Source organism: Sebastes fasciatus, chromosome 4 (genome assembly GCF_043250625.1).
Source record: "Sebastes fasciatus isolate fSebFas1 chromosome 4, fSebFas1.pri, whole genome shotgun sequence".
In the NCBI taxonomy this organism is placed as follows: domain Eukaryota; kingdom Metazoa; phylum Chordata; class Actinopteri; order Perciformes; family Sebastidae; genus Sebastes; species Sebastes fasciatus.
Window position 1 is genome coordinate 20,398,900 of NC_133798.1, and position 27,703 is coordinate 20,426,602.

The following is a 27,703-nucleotide window of genomic DNA, read 5'->3' on the forward strand; positions in this document are numbered from 1 at the left end:
TTTTAAGAAGAAAAAAATGACAAAATTCTCTGATTCAAGTGTTTGCATACCTTCTTTGGTGAGCTCAAACAATACTAAATGAACATGATTATTTTAGTAGAGGGGCAGAACATTTTGCTTTGGTTCAGCGTTCACTGAAACCCGTCGCCCCTTAAAATATGGTCGCACCTAAGGACATATACAAATACTATATGGGTTTTCAAGGATACCAAAACAGCAAGTTCAAGTATTTGGCCTAGAGCTGCAAAGATTAATTCATTGTTGATAATAAGTTGTATTTAATTAATTGCCAACTAGAGTATTTAGATAATCGGTTTGAGTCCTTTTTTTAAGAAAAAAAGGACAAAATTCTCTGATTCCAGCTTCTTAAATGTGAATATTTTCTGGTTTCTTTACTCCTCTATGACAGTAAACTGAATATCTTTGAGTTGTGGACAAAACAAGACATTTGAAGATGTCATCTTGGGCTTTGGGAAACACTAGTTGACATTTTCCACCATTTTCTGACATATTATAGGCCAAACAACTAATTGATTAATCGAGAAAATAATCAAGCGATTAATCAACAATAAAAATAATTGTCAGTTCCAGCCCTAGATGATTTTCTTTTTTATTGCGGTAAATAAAAAGATGCCTCAAAATATGAGAGAAAGTAGCATTACAGGACTCATTGTAGTTTAAACATACTCCTAATTAATAGTTGAATGGGTTAATTTACTAGCTTAACTGTCATTGTACTGTTTAAGTGTCTCTGGGTAATGACTAGATTTTTGGAAAGAGATCTGGCATCTGTCTCCAATACAAAGAAGACAAAAACAAAGTTTTGATTGGACTGACCCAGCTTATGACGTGATGGTATTGATTTCTTCAAACGTGCTGCTGATACTGATGTTTATTTGCTTTTGGTCAAACACCACACACTTTTAATATTTTAGCAGTCAAGTCTATGCAAACCTTTCCATCACCCTCCTGGCATGAGGTCAGAGGTCATCGGCTCTTCAAATGACCTCTCGGGTCAGCGGGGGGTGGCCTTTCCTAGAGACACGCTGCAGCCAATCAGAGCCCAGTTCGTTGGTCCTCTGCTCTGCTTTCCCAGGGCCTCATGATATTCATAACATGTTAATGACCTTAACCCTATTGATCATAGCCAAACAGCCTAACCTTTAGCCATGTGGAGCCCAGCGGTAACCTCCACACCCACACCACCACAACATTTGGCAACGTGAGTTGACAGATTTCACAAGCAATGCAGGATCATGTTTCCTGTTTGTATACAACATGTCAGTAACCAGAGAATGTAAAGCTATAAATACAGATAACTCATGTTTTGTTTATGTTAGGCACTGACATCTTGCCCTCCTTTTTACAACTAACATCAGTGGAGGTTTTGAGAGGAAGAAACATGCTTTGTGTCCAGAGAAACAAAATATTAGCATTTGTTTTCATGTATGCCAACTAATGCATGTCAATAAGTGAGTCTGAACACAGTGACACACTTAATAAGTGAACTAGTTAATAACCATCCATGGCCCTCTCTCTCTCTCTGTAAGGCTTGATAGACACTGAGTTTTGTTTATCTATAAGGCCATTACTGTTTTTTTACCCCCTTACATTGATTCCTTGTTGTCTTTTATTGAACACGCTCAAATGTTTGGATTATGTTGCAAGTGCAGCGTTACACCGAAATCTGTGACCGCAGAGAGCCAGCAACATATGAGGTCACCATTTCTGACAGCTGTTGTCAGAAAATGTTACCCTTCTGTACCTGTATAATAAATGAGGCAAGTATGTGACAGTAAACTAAATTGTTAAAAAACATAAATGGATTTTAATATTTTTCAATTTAAAGATATATTCACAAAACTCTGTACACTGGATGTTTTTACTGAACTTAGAAGATCCAGTTTTCCCTTTGTGCACGTGCAGAACAATCTAAAGCTTACATCACTCTAATCAGTAGGGCAATTTAATTTTTTTATTTCATCCCATTTTGCTTGTAGTTGTCCTTGTTTTAGTTGACTTAATTTGCCTTAAATTATGATTTTTTAATTTATTATTAAGTTTCTTATTTGTGTTTCTTGGTGCCTATGATTGTTTATTTATTATTTTTTCAATTAAAAATCTTTATTTAAGTCTTGAAATACAATGAGGTTTCCCTCATTTGCAATGATGACGAAAAAATACAGAGTCAAACTCTTTTTAACTTGGCTATATTGTAAATGAGGTCGTTACCTCCATGTATTTCCGAGTTAAAATAAAGGTTGAATGACTAATAATCTCAAACATAAGTGAGGTTCCTAATGAAGAAAAGGTATAATTAAATACAAATAGAATCATTAATAAAATAAGTAGAAAATCTAACCACTGAGTAAACACATAGGATGCTCCTAACCATTGGTTTAGAGCCTTGAATTATAACTATAAGGCTTTAGATGATTAAATCAATAGTTAGTTGTAATCAATACATAATTACTGCTCTCCTCATTTGACTGGTTATTGAAGTGTGGAGGTGCAGGTTTATGGCACTAATCCCTTTAAATCATTTCCCAACGATTCATAAATATTGTTGAGAATACGAGTCATATAATATCTTTTTGAACGCCGTTCCCGTTCTGAATGTGATGACTGCATTTACCTGAAGGCTACCAATGTGATGGGTGTTTTGCTGATACAGCATGGCTGATCTCACAGCTGGAGCCCATTGTATTGCTACTGAATGAGGGCCGGAGACGGGAGGAGGGTCATTGTCAAAAGGCACGGTCACTGGATCAATATCTGAATTCATTAGGCAGCTGACTTGCAGCCATCGATATCTCCTCATAATTACCAGGTTTTATGTTGGAAGCAGATGCTGTTCAGGGTGACCTCATTACCAGTGGCTTTTGGTAACTGATAATTCACTATGTTCATCTTATTTTTGTTGTTTTAAATATCTGATACACAGAAAAGAAGATCTCATAAGTTGCATGGGAAATAAGTATAATTGATTATTGATCAATTTGTAGTTTGAAATGTACATGTAGGGATGTATAGTCTATGGACTTTATCAGAGATTGAAATTCATGCATTTCAGCTTTATATAGTTTGTCCACAGTCTGACTGAAAGAAATACAAACTCTCAACTCAAGTAAAGTCAATATTATATAAAGCTCAAAATCACACATTTCTCTCAGAAGGATTTTACAAACTATGCCTATATAACTTACCTTCTCCTCCATCCTTAGACCCTCCTTTTGGATAAGGAAAAACTCCACTCAAAACCATTCCCTTACCAAAAAGAAATTTATTCAAGTGTGCTATTAGTATTCTTCTTTTAAACTTAAAAGAAGAGAGTATACTTTCAGTTTACCCTTTACTTATCAGCAATATACTTAACAAAAGTATACTTGGCTTATACTGACAAGTATACAGAAAAGTCTACGTATTCTTGCCTTATAGGCCTACAGAAAGGTATACTTGGCTTGTAGTTGTGCTTACTTTTTGATAGAGTAGCCTATTAAAGTGTGTAACAGGAAAAAAAGAAAAACCTCAGGAACAGAAATCAACAGAGGAGGGATCCCGCTTTCAGGGCATACATGACAATAGATATCTTAAAGATAAATTAGACAGAAAAAGCAATAGTGAAATAACATCATGTAGAAACAGAATGACAATATTATAAATATAGTGTGAGCATTTGGAAAATATGGATTATTGGAAGTATTATTCAAAATATTAGTAAGAAGGAGGACACAGAGAAGAGGCAAAACTCAAGGATACCAAAGGGAGAAACTATACCCAGTGAGCACCAACCTGGATTTCAACGTTGATTTCTAGTTGAAAACAGGGTGACATTCGTGTGTATCGGCCGGTCGACTTATTCCTTTTCATTCATTATTTCTTTAAGCATGTTATACTGTGTCAGTCATAATCAGTTGTGAGTTTATTGCTATAGATACTTGGGCTATGCATCTCCTATGGTATGCCTAAAATACTCCAACTGGAACATTACAGGGTTACGGTGGTGTGTTTGTAGTGTTAATAGTTGAAGTGTTTCCCTGTGTTATTTGTAGCCTACAGCATCACTCTATAATATAGGATGTCTATTAGTATGGAATCAACAGCAGCCAGACAGGCAGGTAGGTATACATGCATGGCTGAGGTGTGTGAGCTCTTCATTTAGGTTTTAGGAGCAGTGTCCCAGTCAGGATGCTCCTAAATATTATACAGAGACACATTCTGACACATTTCAAAATCATAATCTTTTCATGTTATTATCCAACACAGACCCTGTTTGGTTATAGTGTAGTGTTATAGCCTACATATGACCCTCTTGGAGATCTTTGCTTCCAGTTTCAACTCCAAGTAAGGATCTAGTAGGGAATAAATCCCTATCTCTGATCTTCACATGTAATCATCCTAGGTCAGGGGTCAGCAACCTTTACAATCAAAAGAGCCATTTTAGGCAAACGACATCAAAAGAAAATCTGTCTGGAGCCGCAAAACATTTGATCATTGGGATGAAGGTAACACAGTTTATAGTCTAAGTATATAGTATATAAGTATAATGCAGTGAGGGTCACAGTGCAAATGTACTACAGAGTATTAGGGCCACATTGAGGGAAAAAACATCTGAGATTTCCAGAAAAAAGTCATAACTTTACGAGAAAAAAAGTCTTTATATTACAAGAATAAAGTCAGAAGTTTACGAGAAAAAGAAAATAACACTTAAAATTCCTACTTTATTCTCATGATACTACGACTTTATTTCTCGTAAATGTCTGACTTTATTCTCGAAATCTCAAATGTATTTTTTTCCTCAATGTGGCCCTAGTACTCTGTTGTACCATCGACCTACAACAATGATGAATAAAAATGAAAATGTAAACAAAAAAACAGTTATTCATTTCCACTAATATTTTTTAAAAATCCACAGGGAGCCACAGGAGAGGGGCAAAAGAGCCAGAGGCTCCAGAGCTGCAGGTTGCAGACCCCTGTCCTAGGTGCACTGAATGAAATTGTCCAGTTACCTGTGTTGTGTCAGTTCCTCCTGGAGGCCCCTGGGGTCCCCAGACCTCACTTTATTCTGAAACACACTTTGCTTCTGGCCTGTGCCCTCCTGCGCATGCGTGAGGAGGCGGTGTGTGGGGCCCCTCTATAGCCGCTGGTCGCTGGTCCTCCTGCTGCTGGTCCTCCTGCTGCTGCTGCTCCAGTAGTCAGTAGTGATTGAGGATCTAACGGAGCAGCACGCAGGAGAGCGGCGGTGCACGGTGTGGGGGAAATATGACACACAAATCCGGATAAATGGCGAAGTTTAAGATGAAAGTCTATCAGCACTGGTTGTTTTTTGTTTTGTTTCTTCCTTTATCAAGTAAGTGTTGTTGTTTTTTGCTACTAATGTTGTCAATAACTGTGCTGACCTGATATTATGTGGACGGACTGGCATAATAACGGTGGCGTTACTGCTCCTCTCTAAAACAGACTCATGTAGCTCACTATTATGATAAAAAACTGTTGTTTTCTGAACCACATTGACTAAGAGGTCATAACTACACAGTTTGTTTAACTTTATACTATATATATTTTCTATTAGTCCTGTGTTTCTCTGACAAACTTCATGTCTAGAATTTATGATAGCAAATATTAAAACACCATACACCATACATCACTGTTCCTGAAAGATAAATGGTGTTTTTTTGTTGTTGTTTTAATAGGATAGCACATTATACATCAACATATATGGTAATACTCCCTGATACTCCCTGATACAGCTGCTTTAAACATAGTGTGTCTGTCATACTGAGAAATGAATGTCAACAACACCATTCTGTATGGTTTTTTTGGTAATTTTTCTGTAATAACAATGTAGTTTTCTTGTAATTTTACATGATATATGTATGGTCTATAGAGTTATTGTTGTGCAACTGTAGTCAGGGTTGGAAATTAGCACCAGCCACCAGCCAAATGCTGGTAAAATATGCAAGTGGCTGCTTAGATTTGCTTCACCAGACAAAAAACAATAATGTATTGAGTGGCTGGTAACATTTCCACCAGCCACAGTGGCAGGTAGACAGTTCATTTCCAACTCTGGTTGTAGTCTTTCACTGCTCAGGAACATATCTTTACTAATGTTCCCCTTCTTTCCCTCCAGGTGTTTTATGTTTCAGCGAGTTGTCCTTCATCACAGAGCCCAGTGATGTTACCTTACTACCAAAGGACCCTGCAGTCTTGGACTGTCAGGCCCACGGGCTGCCTCCAGTCACCATCAAGTGGCTGAAGAATGGAGTTCGGTTGGCAGAAAGTGAGCACACACAGTTTCTGCCCAACGGCTCCTTGTACATACCAAAGATAAAACATACCAAGGAGGATTCAGATGAAGGATTCTACCAGTGCCTCTCACAGAACAAATATGGAGCTATCCTAAGCCAAAGATCACGTCTGACTATCGCAAGTAAGTATGGAGCTCAGAGTGAAGCCAACATGGTTGGGACCAAGATGAGGATGGGTTAAACTTGTTGGTGATATCTACTTTGTGGTGTCAACATGCAGGCATCAGAATGGCAAGTTCATGGTTTATTAACCTGGAGATGGGAAGCAGATGTACACCCACCCAGCTCTTTTTTTCTCTTCACTGAGGAAAAACCTCTAAAGTCTGGGTTTCCATGTTATTGGATGTTATTCAGACTTGGTCATGCTTGAGTTTAAAGCTGTCACTCCAGTTATAGGAGCATTTTAATAGACAGTTAAATGTAGATGGAGAGTCAATCTAAAAGCTCATAAATACTCCATAAACACAACAGGCAGCCCTGAGTCTGAGTACACTGCCTGTTCCCTGTTTTAGGAAAAGTAACACTTATGAAAGTACTCGGGAAACATTCGCGAAAAGTCAGAAATTAGCCTTCTCTCTTTTCTTCTAATGTTAGTGGGATTTCATTGTCACTGCAGACTGTGGCTCTGTGTAATTGCTGAATGGTCTGCTACACAGAGGAATCTCTGAAAGGCCGTTTGCCTTTTAGCCTTTGTTTGGAGTAACCCTGACCGCCCCAGAAGAAAAGGCGAGGTTTTCAGGGCATTTGTTTGTCCACATATCAGTGGACAGGACAGCTGTGTCTATTCAATGGATCTGGTCTACCATGGACACTTTTCACAGGTCTTAAGAAGGGATATCCCATGACTAGTGTCATGGAAACTAGCATGGCCTTCTGAAATATACTGATTTTGACACTGACATTGAGGATAGAAAGTTTGGGGCAATATGTTTCAATACTGAACAGTACAAAACTATGAAGACCTAAATACAAATATCACACAGGAAGAGCTTCATAAATATAGAAATACAAACAGGAACACAAATGTTATAGGTTTATAGACACAGCAACTTTGCTCTGATGATTTTTGTTGTTTTTTAGTTAAAGGGCAACAAACAAATTCCGTTTTCTATAAGATGACCACATAAAAACCTTCAAAAGTCAAGTTTGACCTGTCGTCCAGCCTTTGTCAGTGAAAGGGTTAAAGGTTTTCGGTCAGCTGTAGGCGGGGGAGTGGAGGATGGGCCTCCTCTGTGCTCCCCTTCTGTCCAGAGGTCCTGGGGGTCAGGGGTCAGCAGGGAAAGCCTTTGTGATGTCACAGGCCGGCTCTGGCTGGGCTGCCCTGCTGTTCTTTCTCCCGGCCCACAATCCCTTTCACTGGATCTGTCCCTCTGTTGCCCCGTCAACCAGAGCCCCTTTTGTTAAAGAAAGGCCAGTTTGTCATGTGATTGAACGGGCGCTGATATTCCAGTAAATAGTGATGATCTTTTCAAAACGTGTTTACATTCAGGAGGTAGTTTCGTTGTTGTTCTGGGACTACATCACTAGTTTCAGCACATCTTGGATTCACAGAGGGTGTCACATATCTGTCATATATTTCTCACAATATCTGCAAAATAGTATGCTTTATTATAATTGAATAGTACTGTAGCATTTGATATAAACAACATACAAATCACAGGGCTCTCTTTTTTAGACTAGTGGTAAACTAGCTTCGATCTGGCTCCCAGTTTGGGCTAAAATTGAATGGACAGGGGGTTGAAGCGAACTTTGACCTCTCCAGAGAAACCTTTGTGCTGTTTGACCTAGACATTGATTTGTTCTTTACAACAGAGGTGACCATATTAGCGGATCAGTCTGTGCAGGCCACACCCACCATCTACATCACTGATCCCAGTACGAGTGAAGACGGTCTGTTATCTCCCAGTGGAGAGTAAACAACATGTTATTTTTAACTTCTTACCAGGTGCTTTTCATGATGCTCACCAGCCAGCCATGTTGTCTGGAGACAGAATAGGTGGATCATTCCAGACTTCGTGATAATACTAGCCATTGGAAGATATTACATGTATTTTGGGATGGGGTTCTGTTGTCATGTACTAACACTAAAGTAAAACCTACTGATAATCCAGAGGAATAATTCACAAACAAACCCTGAAGGATCATTCACACTGGTTTAGGCTAACCCCCTAATGTATATCACATTAGCAGGTAGTCCAGTTTTATTTGTGTAATATTGATGACATTAGGTCTTGAATTAAAGGATTGCTCTTTAATTTGGAAGTCCCCAAAGCTCAAGGATTTAAATGCGGAGCTTCAGTGGGAGAACAGGGTATTGATTTTCTTTAACATGATATTGACTTCCTTCCTGTGAGTGAGGGGGAAGGGAGAGAGTTATCGCCTTAATGAATGAAGGTCATTGGTCATATCTTACAGAGTATTCTGGAGACAAATGCAGATTAAGGTTTGCTTATTTGTGGTGATTATTGAAAGACCTTTTGAACACACACAAACAGAATGTGACTCAGCAACTTGATCACAGGTGTTTTAGTCATTTTAAAGCAAGTACATTTATACTTAATCAGTGTCTACACCTTAATGAATGAAGGTCAATTGTCATATCTTACAGAGTATTCTGGAGACACATGCAGATTGAGGTTTGCTTGTTTGTGGTGATTATTGAAAGACCTTTTGAACACATAAACAGAATGTGACTCAGCAACTTGATCACAGTTGCTTTAGTCATTTTAAAGCAAGTATTTTTATACTTGTAATACTTATAATCAGTGTCTACATAGCAGGGTCTAAGAAAAGCATTTACATATGTATAGCTGTAAAATATGTGCAACATAAATCTGACAAAATGGTGTTTTTTGCCTATATGTAGTGGGTCATCCCTGACTTCTGCAAAAAATGGGTTTTCTTTTATATTTCAACATTGTTTTTTGATATATTTTTTTTATATCCCCAGTGGCAATCCTTATTATGCAAAGTGAATTGATCAGTTTTTATCTATAACAATGCATCATTCAGTGTCATTCTTCCATTGATCCATTGATTGGACCAGCTGGTCAGTATGGGACCTGATAGCTCATCTGCACAGTGCACACAAGCAAGATCATGGTCTCTCACAAAGATCAATTCCTTTCATACAATCAGTTAACATCCATCAAAGTCAGGACTTTGCATGTATAATGTATAATGTTTTACCAAATATTGAAAGAAAATGACAAACTGAATTAAAATTAAAAATATTTAATTCAGTCGCCCACCACTAAAACAAATACTCATTGATTTCATAATAAGCTAATACATTGGGTTTTAGTTATAATATTCTACTGCTGATATTTCGGCCTTGATTGATAATTTTTTTTTCCACAGGTATCTCAGAGTTTGTGTTGCATCCTGTGCCTTTTGTGGTGACTGAGGGCTCAGTGGCACGATTCTCCTGTTCTGTCACCTCCAGCCCTCCAGCCACTATCACCTGGGAGCTCAACCAAAGCACATTACCACTACGAACAGACAGGTACCTGCAGACACGCCATCATACATTCCCTATATACTTTTGTGGACATCATGCATTTGTAATCTAGTAGCAGCTCTCAAATTCTGTTGCTGTCCACATATACCCTCCAGTTTGACCCTAATGTTACCGTTGTATGTTTCCAGAATAACGGTTTTGCCCAATGGAGTCCTTCAGATCCACAATGTACAACTAGAAGATGCTGGACAATATCGATGTGTGGCAACTAACATCGGTAGCCGTTCGAAGAGTAGAGAGGCCACACTGACAGTCAACCAAGGTACAGAGACCGCATTAACTGGATTTTATGAACAAGCATCATATTATTTAAGGAATTGATTTTTAACATTTTCCTTTTCTTGTGAAGGTGTAGGCCCTAAACCCCGTCAGAGACCCAGAATCATTGCTGGACCTCAGAATGTCACAGTTTCTCTTCGCCAAACTGTGGTGCTGGAGTGTGTGGCCACAGGCAACCCCTGGCCCATCATTTCCTGGAGCCGTGCTGACAGTAAACCCATTGATGTGTACAACGCCAAAGTGCTGGGCAACGGGAACCTGGTTATTACTGATGTCAATTCCAAGCACAATGGAGTCTACCTCTGCAGGGCCACCACCCCTGGGACCCGCAACTACACTATTGCTGCAGCCAACCTCACAGTTCTAGGTACAGTAAACTCTTGAGTAGTTACACAGCATTTGTTGTCATTGCTTCTTATATTCCATATGCCATAACACAACAAAAGCTTTTGCAGATGTGAACTCAGGTACAAGATGCCACACAATTTGTGTTTTGTGGGTTAAATAGACTGCGTTTTCATCACTTTTCTCTTGCACCTCTGTTTCAGTGCCACCATCCATTGTGGAAAGGCCCGAGAGCCAGACCCGTCCAAGAGCAGGCACTGCCCGGTTTATGTGCCAAGCAGAGGGAGTGCCCCCGCCACGCATCAGCTGGCTAAAGAATGGAGAAGAGGTTCACTTAAATGGGAGGATTAAGATGTACAACAGGTATTGCAATCAAACATAACTAAGTACCGTGGAAAAAAAACCTGCCTTAATCAAATATGATTGAATTTCTTGACTGATTGCTAATATTTTGCTTATTGTTTCACAGTAAATTGGTGATTACCCAGATCATCCCCGAGGATGATGCAATCTATCAGTGTATGGCAGAGAGCGAGCAGGGTTCTGTGCTGTCCTTGGCTCGCCTTATTGTAGTCATGTCCGAGGACAGGCCCAGTGCACCAAGAGATATCCATGCTGAGACCATCTCAAGCTCTGCTATCTTACTGGCCTGGCAGAGACCTCTCTACAATGCAGACAAAGTCATCGCCTACTCCATCCACTATATGAAGGCTGAAGGTGAGACCATAGAACCAGTTCATTCTGTTTAAGGTTTTTCATGTGGGCTGTTGTGAACCGGGAGGGATGAAGGTATGAAAAGATGACATTCAACCACAGTACGCTATCTCACTCTCACATGTGATCAACTTTCTTTGGCAAAGGCCATCTGTTGTTGCTGCACAGAGCAGAGGTCAAGGCGGACTCAGAATGGCAACTTCACTGAAATAACAACAGGCTTAGCCAGCCCATTGTCCACTCCCCAGCTCATTCTGCTTGCAGTTAAAGGGACAGGGTATCTTTTTAAAGCCTCACAGCCATGCAAACCAGTAGCGTCAGGAGAAATTCAACTCCAACCATTGACGTGACAGTTAGGTAACTCTATTAAGTCAAATCTGCCTTCGTTGTAAACACGTTTTAGATGTTTAATTAGGTTTGCTTTAAGAGGCCTGGAGGCAGTTATGTGGCTGTGCCTTGAGTTACACATGTTTATAGAAAAGATGAGTGACATTCAGAAACTGCCAGCATTGAGCCTCTCAAAACACTGACTGTTTACATGGTACATGTCTGACAACCTTTCAGAGAAGTCTCTTCTTTGGATAAACGTAACCTATTTCCTAACCTACTTTACGATGTGTTCCATGTCAGGTCTAAACAACGAAGAATATCAGGTTGTCATTGGCAACGACACGACCAGTTATATCATCGATGACCTTGAGCCAGCTCGAAACTACAGCTTTTACATCGTGGCCTATATGCCAATGGGAGCCAGTCGTATGTCAGACCAAGTCAGTCAACATACCCTGGAGGATGGTAAGCACAGAGCATTGAGACTCCCAGCATTCCTTGCAATAAATCACTTTGGTAGTTAAGCTAAAATGCATGCAAGTGATGTGTGCACAGAGCACATTTTGAGTGGAAATAAGGGGGATCGGCATTCTGGTGGTAGCACAATTTTCTACACACTAACAGCAAATTTATGTGAATAATAGATAGACATATGACAGCTTTGCCATCATGTTTGTGTTCTGAAGAAGTCATCAGAGTCAAGTATATTGATATCCATGTCTTTCCACAGTGCCTTTACGTACCCCGGAGCTAAGTCTGACCAGCCAGAGCTCCACAGATATTCAGGTGAGCTGGCAGCCGCTGCCCGCCAAGTTGAGCCGCGGTCGGTTGTCTGCATACAGACTATCCTATCGCACAGCTGCGGACAGCACTGTCACCTCTGTGGAGATACCTCAGAACAGCACCGAATATCTGCTGGATGGCCTGCAGCCGGACACCATCTACCTGCTCCGCATAGCTGCAGCAACCCGCGTGGGCTGGTGTGAGCCTTCTGCGTGGACGTCGCACCGCACACCTAAGACCTCCAACAGCAAAGGTAAACCTGCAGAAGGCTGAAAAGGAAAATGTTGTCACAGTGTTTTGAGAGCTGGGTGTTTTTCTTATCTATGCAATCTCATCACATGGTGTAGAGAGCAGTTTTGCTCTCTTAATGTGACTAAGTTTTCATGCATTATTGAATTTATGCTCATGGTCAAAATCAGAAATCTTCAGCAGGGCAAGAAGCAAATAACGAGTTCATGCTATAGACTAATGGAATCACGTGGTGCCAAACTTTTGTTACATCCCTGTTTTGCTGCTCTGAGAATACCGGGAGGATCACTAGAGCTCATGCAGAGTGGCCTGGCTTATGAGTAGGGTTTGCTCTTGTAGCATTGTCCCACAGTCTTTGTGTTGGTTACCCAGGAACCTTTGCCCTTCGCTGTCAGTGATGTTAGAGTGGCCTCAGTCACGGGTCATAAAGAGAGGGCCTTAGGCGTCTATGTGGGGGGAAAGAATAGCTTTTCATGGCCTGGTGTGTTGGGGGTGGCTGTTTGTCCACTAGAGCTGGACTTCTTGTTTTCAAAAGTTTGGTTATATATTTAGGTGATGTAGAGCAGCACAGCCGAAAGAATTCTACTTTTTTAATTGAGATCAAGGTCTAGAGCATGATGATCTAGACCTTGATCAACTAGTAATCTAACAAAATGCTGTGTATATTGGTGCATTTTCTTCCAATATGAAGCTTAAATTATAACTCTGTCACACCCAAACCATTATGTTAATGAGATGATCTTCCATCCATCCATCCTTTTTCTATACCCAGTGTCTTGTTGTTTTTTTGTTTAGTCTTCCTTTGTGCTCAGCAATAATTTTGAAGATGAATGTTTATTGATCTCATGTCTACCATCTCTGCCCCACAGTGCCTTCAGCCCCTACTCTTCAACTTGAGCCGCTTAACTGCACCTCCATTGTGGCTCGCTGGCAAACCTCCCCACAGTCTGTGATTGTCCAGGGTTACCAGCTGTGTTACCACGAGGAAGGCCATCCAGAGCAGCCCGTCATCCAGCTGCAGGCTCAAAACTATACCTACACCATCAGTGGCCTTGGTGAGTGAAGCCCTCTTGTTGCCAGTTGTCTAGTTGTGAGATGATGGGATAGTGGAGTGGATGAAAAAAACATTTATATTTCACTGTGTTAGTGCATTTCTACCATATAGACCTGTTAAATTGGCGTAGTAACAACAGAGAGTGACCGATTGGTTCTCATTCAAATGGGTCCCACTTTAATTCAGTGGGCAGTTGGAACCTATATTTGCATTTTCACCCTCTGCCCTGATCAATATGGGCTGACCCCTCTTGCCTAACCAGTAGCCCCCTCAAGTCTGGTTGCGGTATTGTGTGAGAGCAGGCTCCCAGGGTTAGAGGTCAGGATCCAGATGTCCCTCCCACCACCGTTTCCCATCCCGCGGCTTGCATAATTACCCCTGGCCATTGTGTTCTACCCAGGGCCAGACCTGCCCTGTAAGACCCTGGCCACTACCCCCTTTAGCTGGACACCGAAGCACACAAACAAAGACCCCTGGGATTGGCTGAAACTGGACCGAGCCACTGACCTCTAGCCGTGAGACAGCAGTCCTGGATTAGGACCCTGCCCCCACTGGTCATCTGTGCTGTCCATGCAAATGACCCAGAGCAATCTATATGCAGTATGAACCAGAGCCATAATGACCAAAACTGTTGATATCATTTTGACTGATGGGAGTCTTTAAGCACAGTGTGGTTCTTATGCAATTCATACCCAAAAAGTTGAAATAGCAATAGTAGATTCTTAGTAAAATGTTTTTTTTTTTTATGTTTTTGTAGTAATAACTTGCTAGATATATAAAAAAAAACTTCAGTTTGATTCTATATTGATAATCACACAAGCTGCTGTCATTGGTTTCATATTCCATAACATCACTGACTGTTTTAGAGCCATGTTTCTTTCTGCGTCGCTCCAAGTTTAAGGCTATAACACAAGGCCAGTAGGAAGGACGTGAAAGGGGGAACAAAAGGGGCCCAGCTCCTCTCCCACAGTCCTGAGCCCAGATTCCTTCTGTTCTATCTTGGCCTGACCTGGTGACCCCAGTCAAACCCCCCCAGTCCCATGGGCCTAGGCTCCCAGCAGCTGAACACTGGCCCAGCCCCCACAGCAGGCCTGGACACAACGCCTTCACTGGTCAATACCCATAGGCTGACCTTTAACTCTGGAGGCATAAAACAAATCTTAACACTCCCTAAAAATGTCTGATTTAGGAGCTAATGCAATGGTAGCTTTTCTGCAAGTTATTTTGTGTTTTAACAAAATTTGATTGCTTATTTTCAAAGCTTCCCACCCCGAGCTTCCTCCACCTAAAAGCCTTGTAAAGCCAGTATTTGAAACAGCCTTGTATGTCCCATAATTACTTTATTTTTTTAAGTTTCCTCATCTCACCTCTGTTTTTCCCCTCCAATTTTGTGACTTGTTTGTATTGTGTTCTAGTGCTGATAGGGGTTCATAGTTGTAAAATCTTTATAGGCTTTCAAAAAGTAGAAATATATCTCTTTGTGATAATTTTCGTAGAGCTTATTGATCATGTCGCCATATTTACCGGGCCTGGGGGCTGGTTGATCTTTCTCATGCTCCTTACACATGACAACACATGATAAATGAGAGTTTGGGGTGACTCAGGAGACCATGCATTGTCCATGTGTGGGGAGCGGCCATTTATGACCTACAAACGTCCCCCTCCTGCAGCTAATTGTCCAAGTGTCTGCCTTTTTAAGAAAAAAGAAAAATGATGTTAATCTATTTTTTAAACAATCACTTCTGGTATTTTAATAGAGATTGTTTCAGAGTTTGGCAATATTAACCAAATATTTGGCCCCTATTGGACTATTAATTTGAAGAAAGATGTTCTGTGCAAGTATTATAATGTCAGTTTGACCAACCTTGGCTGAAAATGTATTGTTTGTCTTTTAGATCCAAGGAGAAAGTATCATGTCAAGATTCTGGCTGTCAGTCAAGCTGGAGATGGCTATCAGACAGACCAAACAGTTAGCACTCCAGGATGTGTGTGTAAGTACATTTCTCTGTTGTTTACAAAAAGTCCTACAATTTAAAATGTAATTCAAACCTTTTCTCAAATGTGATGAAAATATGCATTTTGTTTGCATCATTCAGCGGCTAGAGACCAACTGGCAGCAGCCCCTCCGCCTCCAGATCATGTGACTATCTTCGCCAACAATTCATCTTCAGTGTCTCTGCGCTGGAGCCGTCCTGCTTTTGCCTCGGGAAAGGCTGTCGGCTATACAGTCCGTTGTACACCTGTGGGCACCCACAACGCCTCTGCTATACGCTACCTACAAACGTAAGCTGACAACCCCCAAAAATGTAGTGTTTTACGTCTGGCGTGATTAATAATGCCTCAAAAAGTTCTTTTGGTTTGGTTGCATACATATTTACATTACACTGCATGTTTGTGAATGGGTGGATATGGCCCTTGTACTTTTATCATTGGCTGTTTGTATTGATGTAACAGAAATTTAACCTCACAGTTTCACATTTGATACAGTAAATGGCTCTGGATTATTGTCTGCAAAATGCCCATAATGTATGCTTGTTGTCTGTTCACAGTACCAAACAGAGTGTGGTGGTTCAGAATTTGGATCCAAACACTCGTTATGAGTTTGTTGTGCGTCTCCATGTGGACCAGATGTCGAGTCCCTGGAGTTCTGTTGTTTACCATCGGACTTTGCCAGCAGGTAATACATTACTGTAAATTACTGTAACATCATTTTGTCATGACTATGTTGCTGTTAGTAGGGCGGTCCTCGACCAAAGAAGTTCTTTGTCGACTAACACTAATACGATTTTGTTTACTAATCGATAAGTGAATTTAATCAACAAATCTGTGAAAGTGAGTTTCTCCACAAACAATCACTCAAAAGCACCACTTTAAATTTTGTTTTTACAAGAGATGTGCTCATAAATTTCTTGGAAATAAGTCATTTAGCATGAAAAATGCATAAAAAAAGACTAATCCACTAAAGAAATCTTAGTCCGACTAAGACCAAAATGACCGATTAGTTGATTAATCGACTATGAGGGGGCAGCCTTAGCTGTTTGTGTATCCCACCATTCCTCTATTGTCCGGATTCAAATCAGATAATTGCATATTTCTCAGTATATTTCACAGCAAGTGTTGTTTATTGTGAATGTGATTTCTCTTTGTGCAGCACCTAGCCTACCACCTACAGGAGTGCGAGTGACTCTGATCGAGGACGACACTGCTCTGGTGTCCTGGAGGGAGCCCACGGAGCCCAATGTGGTGGTTACACGCTACACCATCCTGTACGCCTCCCAGAAAGCTTGGTTGTCTGGACGCTGGCAAATACTGCAGAGAGAGGGTGAGTAGTGGGCTGGATCAAGTTATCTGTAAAGTCAGTGATCATGTAGCAATTTTAGAAAGATATCAGAACATTACATAGATAAATAGTGAAAAGAATGAAGTAATGCCATAAATGAGATTTATAAAAGTCCATTAAGCACAATAAACTAATCACTGAATATATACCAAAAGCACATCCCGGTAACATATAGGAACATTTTGTTTCCAGGAAACAAACCACAAATATATCTTACTTTTTTTAATGTTACTCATGTAGAATACCTAAGGTAATGTAAACTCTCCAGCTTCAGTTGTACCTGTCATAGGGAGCTGTAAATATATCACACATTCTGTATACAGCTATTTATGCAACATTAAGTGCACCAGTATCACTGTTCTTTGTTTCTAATCATTGCTGTGTGTTTCTGCTTTTGTTTACAGGAAGCCACACGATGGCCTTGCTGGAGAAGCTGGAGGCAGGGAACGTCTACCTGGTGAAAATCTCTGCCTCCAACCTGGTCGGTGACGGGCCTTTCTCTAACACTGTGGAGCTGCCACTGAAGCATGGAAACACCCACCGCAGCAAGAACCCCAGGCACTCTGAAAGCTTCCCCGATACCGATACAACAGGTAAACACCAGGGAACACTGGAGAATACATGATAGTTTGTTCCATTTATTATATAAATTTATGTCCATATGAAAGTAAAGCTATACTCTGGTGTTAGTGTTCTTAGCTTGAAATTAAATGGTTTGAATTTCTCTCTGGCTATAATGTTATATTAGGGTTGTGATGCCACTTAGGCTTAATTTGAGTCCAGCTTTATTAAATCATGATGCACTTTGACACCAGTATGGATTGATAATGGAGAGTGAATGAAAGTTCCTCTCTGGTAGGAAACAAACCACTAGGAGGCGTAGGTCAGCAACATTTGGTAACCCTATTAATTAATAACCAGAACAGTGGTTCAGTATAGGCATAATAAAGCATAAAGTTGTATGTTTGTAATTAATATTATTTTTATGTATTTTTCAAATTTTGTTTAATTATTTATGGTATTTTCATATTTCAGGTTTAAAGTTGTAAAAGTTGAGTTTTTTTCTGATAAAACCTTGGTGTACTTTTTAATACACATCAGTCCTGCACACAGTGTTGATCATGAACTGCAAACAACAATAGATGTATGTGAAGGTTTGTTAAACCTTCGGTTTCTAGGTGAGAAGGCGGAGAGTATTAACCTCTGTTTTCCTTCAGCGTTATCTCCTCTGTATATTAATTTTCTCTAAATAATTGTAACTAATGTTTAATCATTTCCCATCTGAAACCCTGTTGTTTATCTTCCAGTCTTCTCCGATGGTCTCTACCACATAGACCAGCGGTCTATGACGGGGATCATTGTTGGCGTGAGCATCGCCTTGGCCTGCATTGTTATGTGTGCCGTAATCCTCATCAGTAAGGGCAGACCAAGGTACTGATTCTAACCATTTAAAACTGTTTATAATTATATTATAAAACATAAACAATTAGGTTTTTCTGACATTTCTTTACATTATTATCTTTGTATGACTAATAGAAAATCGTCCAGTCACAAAGTCATTGCTGTGGGAGCTGCTGAAGGTCCACATACTGGTTTGGCCCTGCCCAGAGAACACCATAGGGAGAATGTGGAGGCCCTTATACCCATGATAAGTCAGCACTTTCTAGATACCAAGGTAAGACAAACTGAAAACTGAGTTATTGATCTTCTGGTTTCAGAAATAGAAATGTACGTTTGACAGGTACATGTTCGATGGACCATAAAAAATCAGTATTTCTCATATATTTTCTCATTTGTTCCAGAGTGGAGCTAATATGGTCATAAATAGTGCCGGTCCAATCAGCAGCAAGAATCAAAGCAAGAGGTGGCTGCTCTTCAAGAGGGAGACCAGGAATCCAGCTCTAAGTGATGTAAGTGGTGCAACATTATTCTGCTCAATCAGCTTTCTTTTCAGTCAGATTTCTTAATTTCTATTTTCTCTACCTCATTAGGCTGAGAGGAGAGCCAGCTTGTACGAGGCTGGCAAAACTGTTCTGAGGTACGAGGAGCATTTAGGTTCAGCGCCCCTGCCACCTTCGTCCCGGGAGATAATCTACGGACCTTATCACTCAGAGAGCTCTCACACCAGCGAGGGCAGCCAAGAGACGGGAGACTCTGGACACTACTCCAACGAAGGAAGCAATGAAGAGATGAGCAACCCTTCGACCTGCCAAAGCTCCAGACCTGAATCTTTTGGGCCGGACGAGGGTGCCGTCACTGAGCTGAAGCAGTCTTTTGAAGTGGAAAATGAGGAGCACCATCCCCTCCATCACTCCGCCCCTGATGCTACCCGCTTCTGCTGCACCTCAGAGGGCTCTCGTCCTGCCCAAGCAGTCGGATCCTGACATCACCCCGGCCCAGATCTGCTCTCCAGCAGCCGAAGCTGCGCCACTTCTACCTCGTTTGCTTCCTGAGTTGAGCCCCTTCGGTTATTTCCTGAGGCACAAGGGATCAGGAAGCCAGCTGCTGCGACGGACGAAATGTGCTTTTGCTTCGGATCTACCTCAGGATTTTGTATGAATGTTTGTTATAACATTTTATTTCCATTTTTTTTTTACCTGTTTGGCGTTGTCTGTCCTAAACCAAAGCTCACCCATGATGAATGTTAAAAAGAATGTCAAAAATGTACTGTGATACATTTTCATTATATTTAATTACTTTCCACTGGAGCAGAGGGTGTACAGTAGTTGGGCCCTTTTGACTGATTATCTACCTCCGTGTTCTGTTCTTGTGTATACATTACTACCTCCTTTTCACCATATATTGTGCAGTATTATCTCAGACTCAGGGGACAAGGTGAAAACATTTCTTTGCCATGTCTTGTTACCTCTGTTGGGGCGTCATTAACTGGAGGTCCTCATTTTTTAAATCCACTGAACTTTTATTTTCACGGTTGAAAGAGCTTTTTTGTCTTTGAATGATGTATGTTGTGAAAATAACAAGTGCATTAGATATCGTCAAACTGTTTGAGCTTTATCATACAATATGGTTTGTCATTTCCAGTGCATTGAACTCAAAGCTTTAACATGGCCTTAATATCGAAAGGGCTTTGCATACTAAAGAAGATGAAATCCAAAGATGGGAAAAATTGTACCCAAAGAGTTTTTGATAATACAAAAGATATTCTAAGGCAACCAAAAATAGAGAGGATATACGCGATATATGCGTTTGCCAAAAATATTGTTCTTACCAATGATGTAAATTTCCCTTAGAATGGTGGTTTGAATGCTTTTCTCAGTGTACATTTTCTTGATGCTTTATTCTGGTGAAAGCTTTAGCACAAGTCTCCCCGGCTTGTGCTCCGTTTGCCTTCTAGACCATTGCTAAACGCAGCGGTGATGCCGATGCTATTATCCAAAGAGTTGTCTCCTTCCTCAGATGGGTATGGCTTTTCATTCAGTTGATCTTTGGTACTGTGAGGTGGAAATATTTGACACCAGACCAAAGATCCAGTTTGTCCTGCCAGTGATAGATGATGATATTTATTCCTTGTTAAGAGAATCATCTGTTACCTATCACCAATATTGCTGTATGGCGAAGAGTTCTCTTTCTTTCTCCATAATATTTCCTGTCCAAGGTGTGACAATGAAGGATTCTGACTATCAAAATGGAAACCCTATGTGTGAAGAGCAACATAATCAATTTTTATATCTTTATAATACAAATAATCCTAACCAAAGAAATGTGTCTGTTATTTAGTGATTTTCTTTGGTTTTCATTTACATTATTTGCATTTAAATGTGATATAATTTACAATGGTTTTGATTGCTAGAAAGGCATTTTTACATAGTTTTTTATTTTAAAGCTTGAGATGTCAAATTGTTCTGCTGTCTTTTTATCACCATGAGATTTCACCTGAATGATACCTACGTAGGTTACGTTGGAAATTTGAATTTAGATTTGTCTTTCTAGCATGATGTCGTAAACTAAAACATTTCCCAATTTAAATGTGACATTTTACTAAATTAATAAGACTGGTTCTAAGTTCATAGTTTGTCTGTGTAATGCGTTGATATAAAGGGTTAATTTGAAAGCCGCAGATTATTTTTGCTGACTTAACTCAGGTGCCAAATGTAGATTTAGAGTGTAGACTTAAATGTTTATATTTAAGTTATGTTTTTTTTTTTTATATTTCTGCTTTTGAATACCAAAAAACATCTTTTAATCCAAAGTGAGCAACAGAACGAATTGTTTTAAGTGTTGAATTGTTGCAACAGACTTTTTTGATACTCTCAAGATGATCGCAAATACTAGATAATAAAATTGTTCTTGGAAAAATGCCTTTTGTGTTGCACTTTGTCTTCTTGGGATTATGTGTGAGACTGAAATATTTAATGAAAAGTTAAGATGATAAGGAATATTTTGAATAACAGTGTATACTATATTCAATTACATATTACATGTACAGCTATTTAGGAACATATAGTATTCTCACACTTTTTAAGCCTTTTCACACTGAAGAGAAATCTACAGTATTTCTGCTGTGTCGGCTCATTCACTGTGTGTAAATATGTAGAGCTATGTTTGACTCCATAATCAGTATAAAGTCATGAAGTGTGAACACCATGGTCACCAGCTGTATGCAGGGAGAGTAAGAAATACAGCTGTAAGACACACTTTAAGGGTTTGTGAATATTAGGTGGGAAAATATGGTGCCGTTAAGTGTTATAGAAATAATCAATATTAAATGAGTAAATAAGACATTATTATATAAATAATCATATGAATAAAATATAAGTCAAATATATAAAAGAACCCCAAAAAATTCTACAAATTACATAAATTATTAATTTAATAACTATTTGTTTCATATATTTTCTACTATCCATCTCTGTATGATTGAGGTGAAGTGGCAGGGATTTGTGAAAAATACTATCGTGAAATAAAAAAGTTTTTAAAAAGTGCATATTTATGATTTAGATTTAGATTTATTTGTCCCAGAGGGATATTTGTTTCCATAGCCAGTACAGAGAAACACACAGGTACACACAGCAACACATAGCAACATACAGATATACTATCAGATCAAATTACACACAAGCAGTTCACAAAATCCAGGTCTGCGCTCTCCGAGTGCACTTCTGGTTTTATTGATTTTTTTTTAATTTGGTTTGTTTTGTTTGTTTTATTGTTGTGTTTCCTTGTTAGATATTCAAATTTAGTTTATTCTGCTATTAGCAGAAGTGCCAAAATATTTCAAACATTTATGTCTCCAGGGCCGAAGTCTCTGCTGTACTCTGCTCCTCTGCCTGCCTGCCTGCTTGCCTTCACTCACACACCGCGTGCGTTACCTCCACATGTGCATGCGCGCACACTACACACTGCAGAAGAGTTAGTTTAGCTCTGAGAATATCTAGTGAATGTACAGTGGACGTTTTTGCAGAAATAAATGCTGCAGCTCCTCCAGACCAACAGAGGTTTCCCGTGTCTTGTGAAGTGACGGGGCTCCGCAGCGAGTAACGTTATTGTCTCTGACCAAAACTCCGGTGTCTCCCCTGTTCCCTCCGGCCGCGGTCGGGAGGCTGAGGCAGGAAATGCCAACACTAGGATCAGCATTGATTCATGGAGAGACCTCCGTCTGGTCAGCTAACATTACTGTCAGGCAGGTGAAATATAGAGTGATATTGTGGTTTTAGCTGACGTGTGTCGCCTCACTGTTTTGACGGATGCTCGCTCACATTCAGTTAGCGCGTGCACACAGGCGAACGTGAGCAACAGGACGCTGACTTTCGTTGACTTAACGGCCACAGTAGTTGCTGTTACAATCAATTTCTGATTCTTACAAACAGTCCCTTTAAAACTGCATTTTTTTTGGTTGTGGCATATGTTCAGTTTCTGTTCTGTGTTTGTATAACTCTTTTTTACCCACTTGGGGACCTGTGGACAATAATCTCAGTGCTTTAAGACTAATGAATGGACAACATGCAAAGTCTCTCCTCAGAGCTTATGAAGAACTGAACATATATGATGATGACCCCTAGAGCCTCTATGGAAGAGTGCAGTCTTATTATTTATTTATTTATTTATTTATGCATTTCTTTCATTGCATTTCTTATATTATTATATTATTTTTATAATTTAAGTTATCTTTCTTATCCATTTGTGCCTTGTATGTTAGAAGTATTGAGTTTAGATTACAATGTCTTAATGTTTGTAAATTAATTTTCTTCAATAAAAAAGTAGATGATGGAGATATTACAATCTGCTAGGAAAGACATCTAAGAAAGTACACAATTTTCTAATTAATTACTTAAGGGCAACAGGAATAATGGAGAGAATTTAATTATTATTAATATTATTATTATTGTTATTATTATTAATAATTATTTATTTTATTTTATTTTTATTTATTTTATTATTATTATTATTTTCCTGCCAATCTGCTGCTCCACACTCCAGTCCAGTAAGTGGTGGTAATGCACCTCTAAGCTGGTTTGCCAAACACCAATAAACACCAAAGAGGAAGAAGAGGAGTTAGAAGAGGAAGAGGAGGAGTCGGGTCGGTCTTGTTTTTATCGTTGTCGCACGCAGCGTCTCTGCTGCGAAAATGCGCATCGAAAAGTGTTATTTCTGCTCGGGGCCAGTGTACCCCGGGCATGGGGTGATGTTTGTAAGGAACGACTGCAAGGTAGAGTACTATCTATTTACCTTTAACTCTAACACAAGCTCTGGTTTCACTGTCAGACTGTCTGGCTAACATTAGCTGCTAACAAAACGTGCTGTCCTCACTCACGTGGGATCAAGACACGCTGTTATAGTTTCTAACAGTGAATAACTTAATGATGGTTTACCTCCGTGTTCAGCTATATTACAACGTGGGAGTCGAGGCACATAACGTTAATACTTTCTGAAATGTTAGATTCATTCTGTTGATATAAATCAAGTTGATGAAGAGAGCCAGACATTTAACCAGCAGCAGGGCCTCTGGTTGGCTGGTGGAGTAGTGTCGCCCTCTGACGGTAACTCAAATCATAAACACCCCACAGTCATAGATCTGAAATGTGTATGATGTTACTGAAAACGGAGCTATAGGACAAACATTATAGCTTTTTATAATCCATTTACACAAAAAAAATCATCTTAAACATAAGCTCATTACGTAAACATTTGTGACAGTTATAGGCTACTGAGTGAGACTTTCTACAGTTGGAAAATAAACTCTCTCTCTCTCTCTCTCTGTGTTTTCTAAACTACCTCAAACATACCTTTTCCATTTCTATTCTGCAGTTTCCTGTTACTTACCAGACAACATGAATGGCAACACTGGTGTATCTGTAATAAGCCAATATCGTATGATATACCGGCCGATATTAATAAATATGTAACCAATAAAGACAGAGCGCATGTGGACTGTTACAAATCTAGTGTCAAATCTTTAATGCTGAATTTCAAGTCTATACAACTTTGTAATTCAACAATACCAAACTCCTGTTATCCTCCTGGTAGAGCTGCAACTATGAATTGAATATTTGTCAAGTATTTAATTAATAGCCAACTATTTGATAATCGATTAATCGGTTTGAGTAATTTTTAAGAAAAAGTAAAAATTCTCTGATTCCATCTTAAATGTGAATATTTTCTGGTTTCTTTACTCCTCTATGACTATCTTTTGAGTTTTGGACAAAACAAGACATTTGAGGACGTCATCTTGGGCTTCGGGAAACACTGATCGACATTTTTCACCATTTCCTGACATTGTATAGACCAAAACAACTAATTGATTAATTGAGAAAATAATCGACAGATTAATCGACATTATGATAATAATCGTTAGTTTGAGCCCTTCTTCCTGGCAAGAAAACTGCTTACAGGTCTACCTAACCATATCCATTCAAAGTCCTGTGGTTTCTTCTTGACCTCTAATTATTTGTTTTTCTGTATGTAGTCATTCAGATTCTGCAAGTCAAAATGCCACAAGAACTTCAAGAAGAAGCGTAACCCAAGAAAGACAAGATGGACCAAAGCATTCAGAAAGGCAACAGGAAAGGAATTGACAGTGGTGAGTTAGGTTATCTATAGAGCACTAACTCTGTCATAAATGTGTTTTACTGTGTCTTATCTAACAAACATCCTCTCTTTCAGGATAACGCCCTGGAGTTTGAGAAGAGGAGAAATCTCCCTGTTAAATATAACAGGGGTCTGTGGGACAAGACAGGTAATGTAGAAATGTTTTTCTCGCATGTACTTGCTGTGGAAATATTGTCATTTGATTTTTGAAATGATGAATCATGTGTCACTTTTAATTTCTACAGTGGAAGCAATGAAGAGGGTGGAAGTAATAAAAACGAAACGACAGGCGAGATTTATCATGAACAGGTGAGCAAGTCCTTCATTTTTGGGCACATCTCTTGAGTTTATCTTTTTCAATCTTATGTTAAACAGTTTTTATATAACAAATGCATTATGACAGGATTTGGAAAACAATGTTTGCCTCAACTTTATTGTTTTTCTCTCCACTTTATAGACTAAAGAAGGGCAAACAATTGGAGAAGGAAGAGGCCATCACCGAAGTGAAGAAGAATATTCACCTTATCAAAGCACCACATGCAGGTAAAATGTTTCACCAAATTATACCACGTTATACACAGGAAACTTGTTATCATGTACAAGGAATTTGAATTGGTGCCATTGATTTTGCACACTGCACAGCACTTCACCTTTTTAGTACAAAGAACACAATGAAGCTTAATACACAGAACAGACAATCCATACATATTAATGAAAATGTATTATGTGTTATACATTATACAACTACAGTATATACATGGTTTTAAAAAAAAAAAAAAAACTTTTTTTTAAAAATGCGCTATTGCATATCAAAAAGATAAAACAAAAGATTGAATCCTTTTGGAGCACCTTGCTGTGGTAGATTAGCTTGTGTGTCTCTTTGAATCTGTGAGCTATTCCGACAGGAGACTGATCTTAGTTTCCTTATAGGTTCAACTGAGTCGGCTTGGTCACAGGTTAAAGACCAGACAAATATCAGCTCCCATGCTCAGATTTGAAGGCCATTGCAAAAAATAAAACATTGTCGTATAAACCTGAATTGCCTACCCTAACAACAGTTCTCATGTGACCTGTGACTAGAGGTTACCAGCATTCCTGAACTTTATCCAGTGATATATCTCTCAATTTTACTGCTAATGAATAGATAAATGCACCGATGGAAAGCTGAAGATCTTGCTTGAACTAGTTAGGCATATATCATGGCCAGTTAGGAACACAACCAAAAGTTCTACCAAAGTTCAGTATCGCTTTAACTGTGATTAGAGGTTACTGGTGACTCACAAATGTATCCAGCATTATCTCTGTAAATTTTACCGCTAATGAAAAGATTAATACACCAATGGAAAGCTGAAGATCTTCTAAAGGTGTATTGGTTGTCATTCCATCATGAAGGCTCCGCGTCGGGGTGCAGCATCGCCCTGTCGGGGATTCTTTCACAACAATGACCGGCTCGCTGTACATTATCCCTTATTAAAAATTTGTCTCTGTTTGGTTTTTACAGGAAAGGCCAAACAAATGGAAGCCAAAATGGTGCAGAAGTTACAAGAAGACGTGGACATGGGGGATGAAGATCTCTAATCTTATACCCAAGGGGTTTTGCTTGTGTGATGACTCTCGTGAGCAAGTTGACCTTGTATTATATTAAACTTCTGTTTTGGAATTAAAATTTCCAAATGGTTGATGGTGGACACAATAATGCGTTCAGTTTTAAATAGCTGTACGAGGACTGAAAGCATTGATCCAACAAAGATTTGCATCCAGAGCAGCAGCGATTAACCACGTATCTCCCAGTTATTTCTTTTCCTGTGATAGTCGGAGCTGTAAAGAATTTACTCTATCCTGTTGCATAGTAAAATGTATTTCAGTAATGCAAAAAATATTAAAAGGTAAACAACAACAAATTTAATAAACATGTTTTTTTGGGTAATGTACTTGTTTTGTTTCTTATTTTCTGTGACATTGACCCAACTATAACCAGAGTTAAATTAAAACCTAAGTTGGTGCCAAATGAATATATAAAATATCTTTGTCAGTAGTATGAGAAACCATAAGACATTTTACTTTTGTGTTACATGTGGATTTTTGCTGATGGACATTGTGTTAGTTTGAAGACCATTATGGAGGAAGAGAAGTCTGGCTGCACACAAATTATTTGTATAATATAAGCACTTCATTGAATTGGACTCATCTAACATATAGTGTAAGTTTAATGTATGGTAACAGCAAAAAAAAAAATTGACCTATATTCATCATTTGCATATCTGTCACTCATTCAACCACAAATTATCAATAGGAGACAAAATTAAAGATGCATTTAAAAGCTAATTTATTACATTTTACCTCCCATTCTATACCAGTGTGGTGTAACGGTTTACAAATGATATATTTGAAAGTAGAGGTCTTTTTTTCCCAATGCAATTGTTTTCATCCAGAAATATGGATTAAGAAGCTTTGACTAATATTGTGATCGTGGTCTGATTGGCCTTTTCCACTTATGACAGCAGGTGAACTAACTTACAATTGATAGATGAGGGCTGCAATAAAACTCACTATTGACAAGAAATACTATGAGAAATAACAAAAAATAATCTTATCATTCAGGCCCAAATACATTTTTATTTTTTTAAGATTCCTACGAATAAATCTGCAAATAACTCAGATTATATTGTGTTTTTCAAGATTCAAGACTATTATTTGCCATTTGCACAAGTACATTGGAATTCTGAGCAGTTTAC

The 27,703-nt window shown here is 39.2% G+C and overlaps 2 protein-coding genes across 2 annotated transcripts; both read left to right on the top strand.

The window, feature by feature from the left end:
- The first annotated feature begins 5,170 nt into the window (after positions 1-5,170).
- Positions 5,171-21,230, top strand: LOC141766141 (protogenin B-like). Its single transcript, XM_074632713.1, has 19 exons — positions 5,171-5,350; positions 6,131-6,430; positions 9,669-9,813; positions 9,957-10,090; positions 10,178-10,474; positions 10,656-10,815; positions 10,922-11,169; positions 11,797-11,961; positions 12,227-12,532; positions 13,398-13,583; positions 15,478-15,573; positions 15,679-15,865; positions 16,132-16,259; positions 16,734-16,904; positions 17,327-17,515; positions 18,230-18,353; positions 18,459-18,597; positions 18,725-18,832; positions 18,914-21,230. Exons 1-19 carry the CDS (start codon positions 5,284-5,286, stop codon positions 19,304-19,306), a joined length of 3,543 nt encoding a protein of 1,180 aa, XP_074488814.1. The 5' UTR covers positions 5,171-5,283; the 3' UTR covers positions 19,307-21,230.
- Positions 21,231-23,415: 2,185 nt separating this feature from the next.
- rsl24d1 (ribosomal L24 domain containing 1) lies at positions 23,416-26,895 on the top strand. The gene is made up of 6 exons (XM_074632707.1): positions 23,416-23,589; positions 24,847-24,960; positions 25,044-25,116; positions 25,214-25,277; positions 25,426-25,511; positions 26,470-26,895. The coding sequence occupies exons 1-6, from the start codon at positions 23,509-23,511 to the stop codon at positions 26,544-26,546; spliced, it is 495 nt and encodes a 164-aa protein (XP_074488808.1). The 5' UTR covers positions 23,416-23,508; the 3' UTR covers positions 26,547-26,895.
- Positions 26,896-27,703: the final 808 nt, after the last annotated feature.

Excerpts from the sequence above, each read along its gene's own strand:
- LOC141766141 (XM_074632713.1), top strand. The coding sequence starts at position 5,284 with ATGGCGAAGTTTAAGATGAAAGTCTATCAGCACTGGTTGTTTTTTGTT. Across the intron at positions 11,170-11,796 it reads CCACTATATGAAGGCTGAAG|GTCTAAACAACGAAGAATAT; the intron begins GTGAGACCATAG and ends GTTCCATGTCAG. Across the intron at positions 16,260-16,733 it reads CCATCGGACTTTGCCAGCAG|CACCTAGCCTACCACCTACA; the intron begins GTAATACATTAC and ends CTCTTTGTGCAG.
- rsl24d1 (XM_074632707.1), top strand. The coding sequence starts at position 23,509 with ATGCGCATCGAAAAGTGTTATTTCTGCTCGGGGCCAGTGTACCCCGGG. Across the intron at positions 25,278-25,425 it reads GCGAGATTTATCATGAACAG|ACTAAAGAAGGGCAAACAAT; the intron begins GTGAGCAAGTCC and ends TCCACTTTATAG. Across the intron at positions 25,512-26,469 it reads TATCAAAGCACCACATGCAG|GAAAGGCCAAACAAATGGAA; the intron begins GTAAAATGTTTC and ends TGGTTTTTACAG.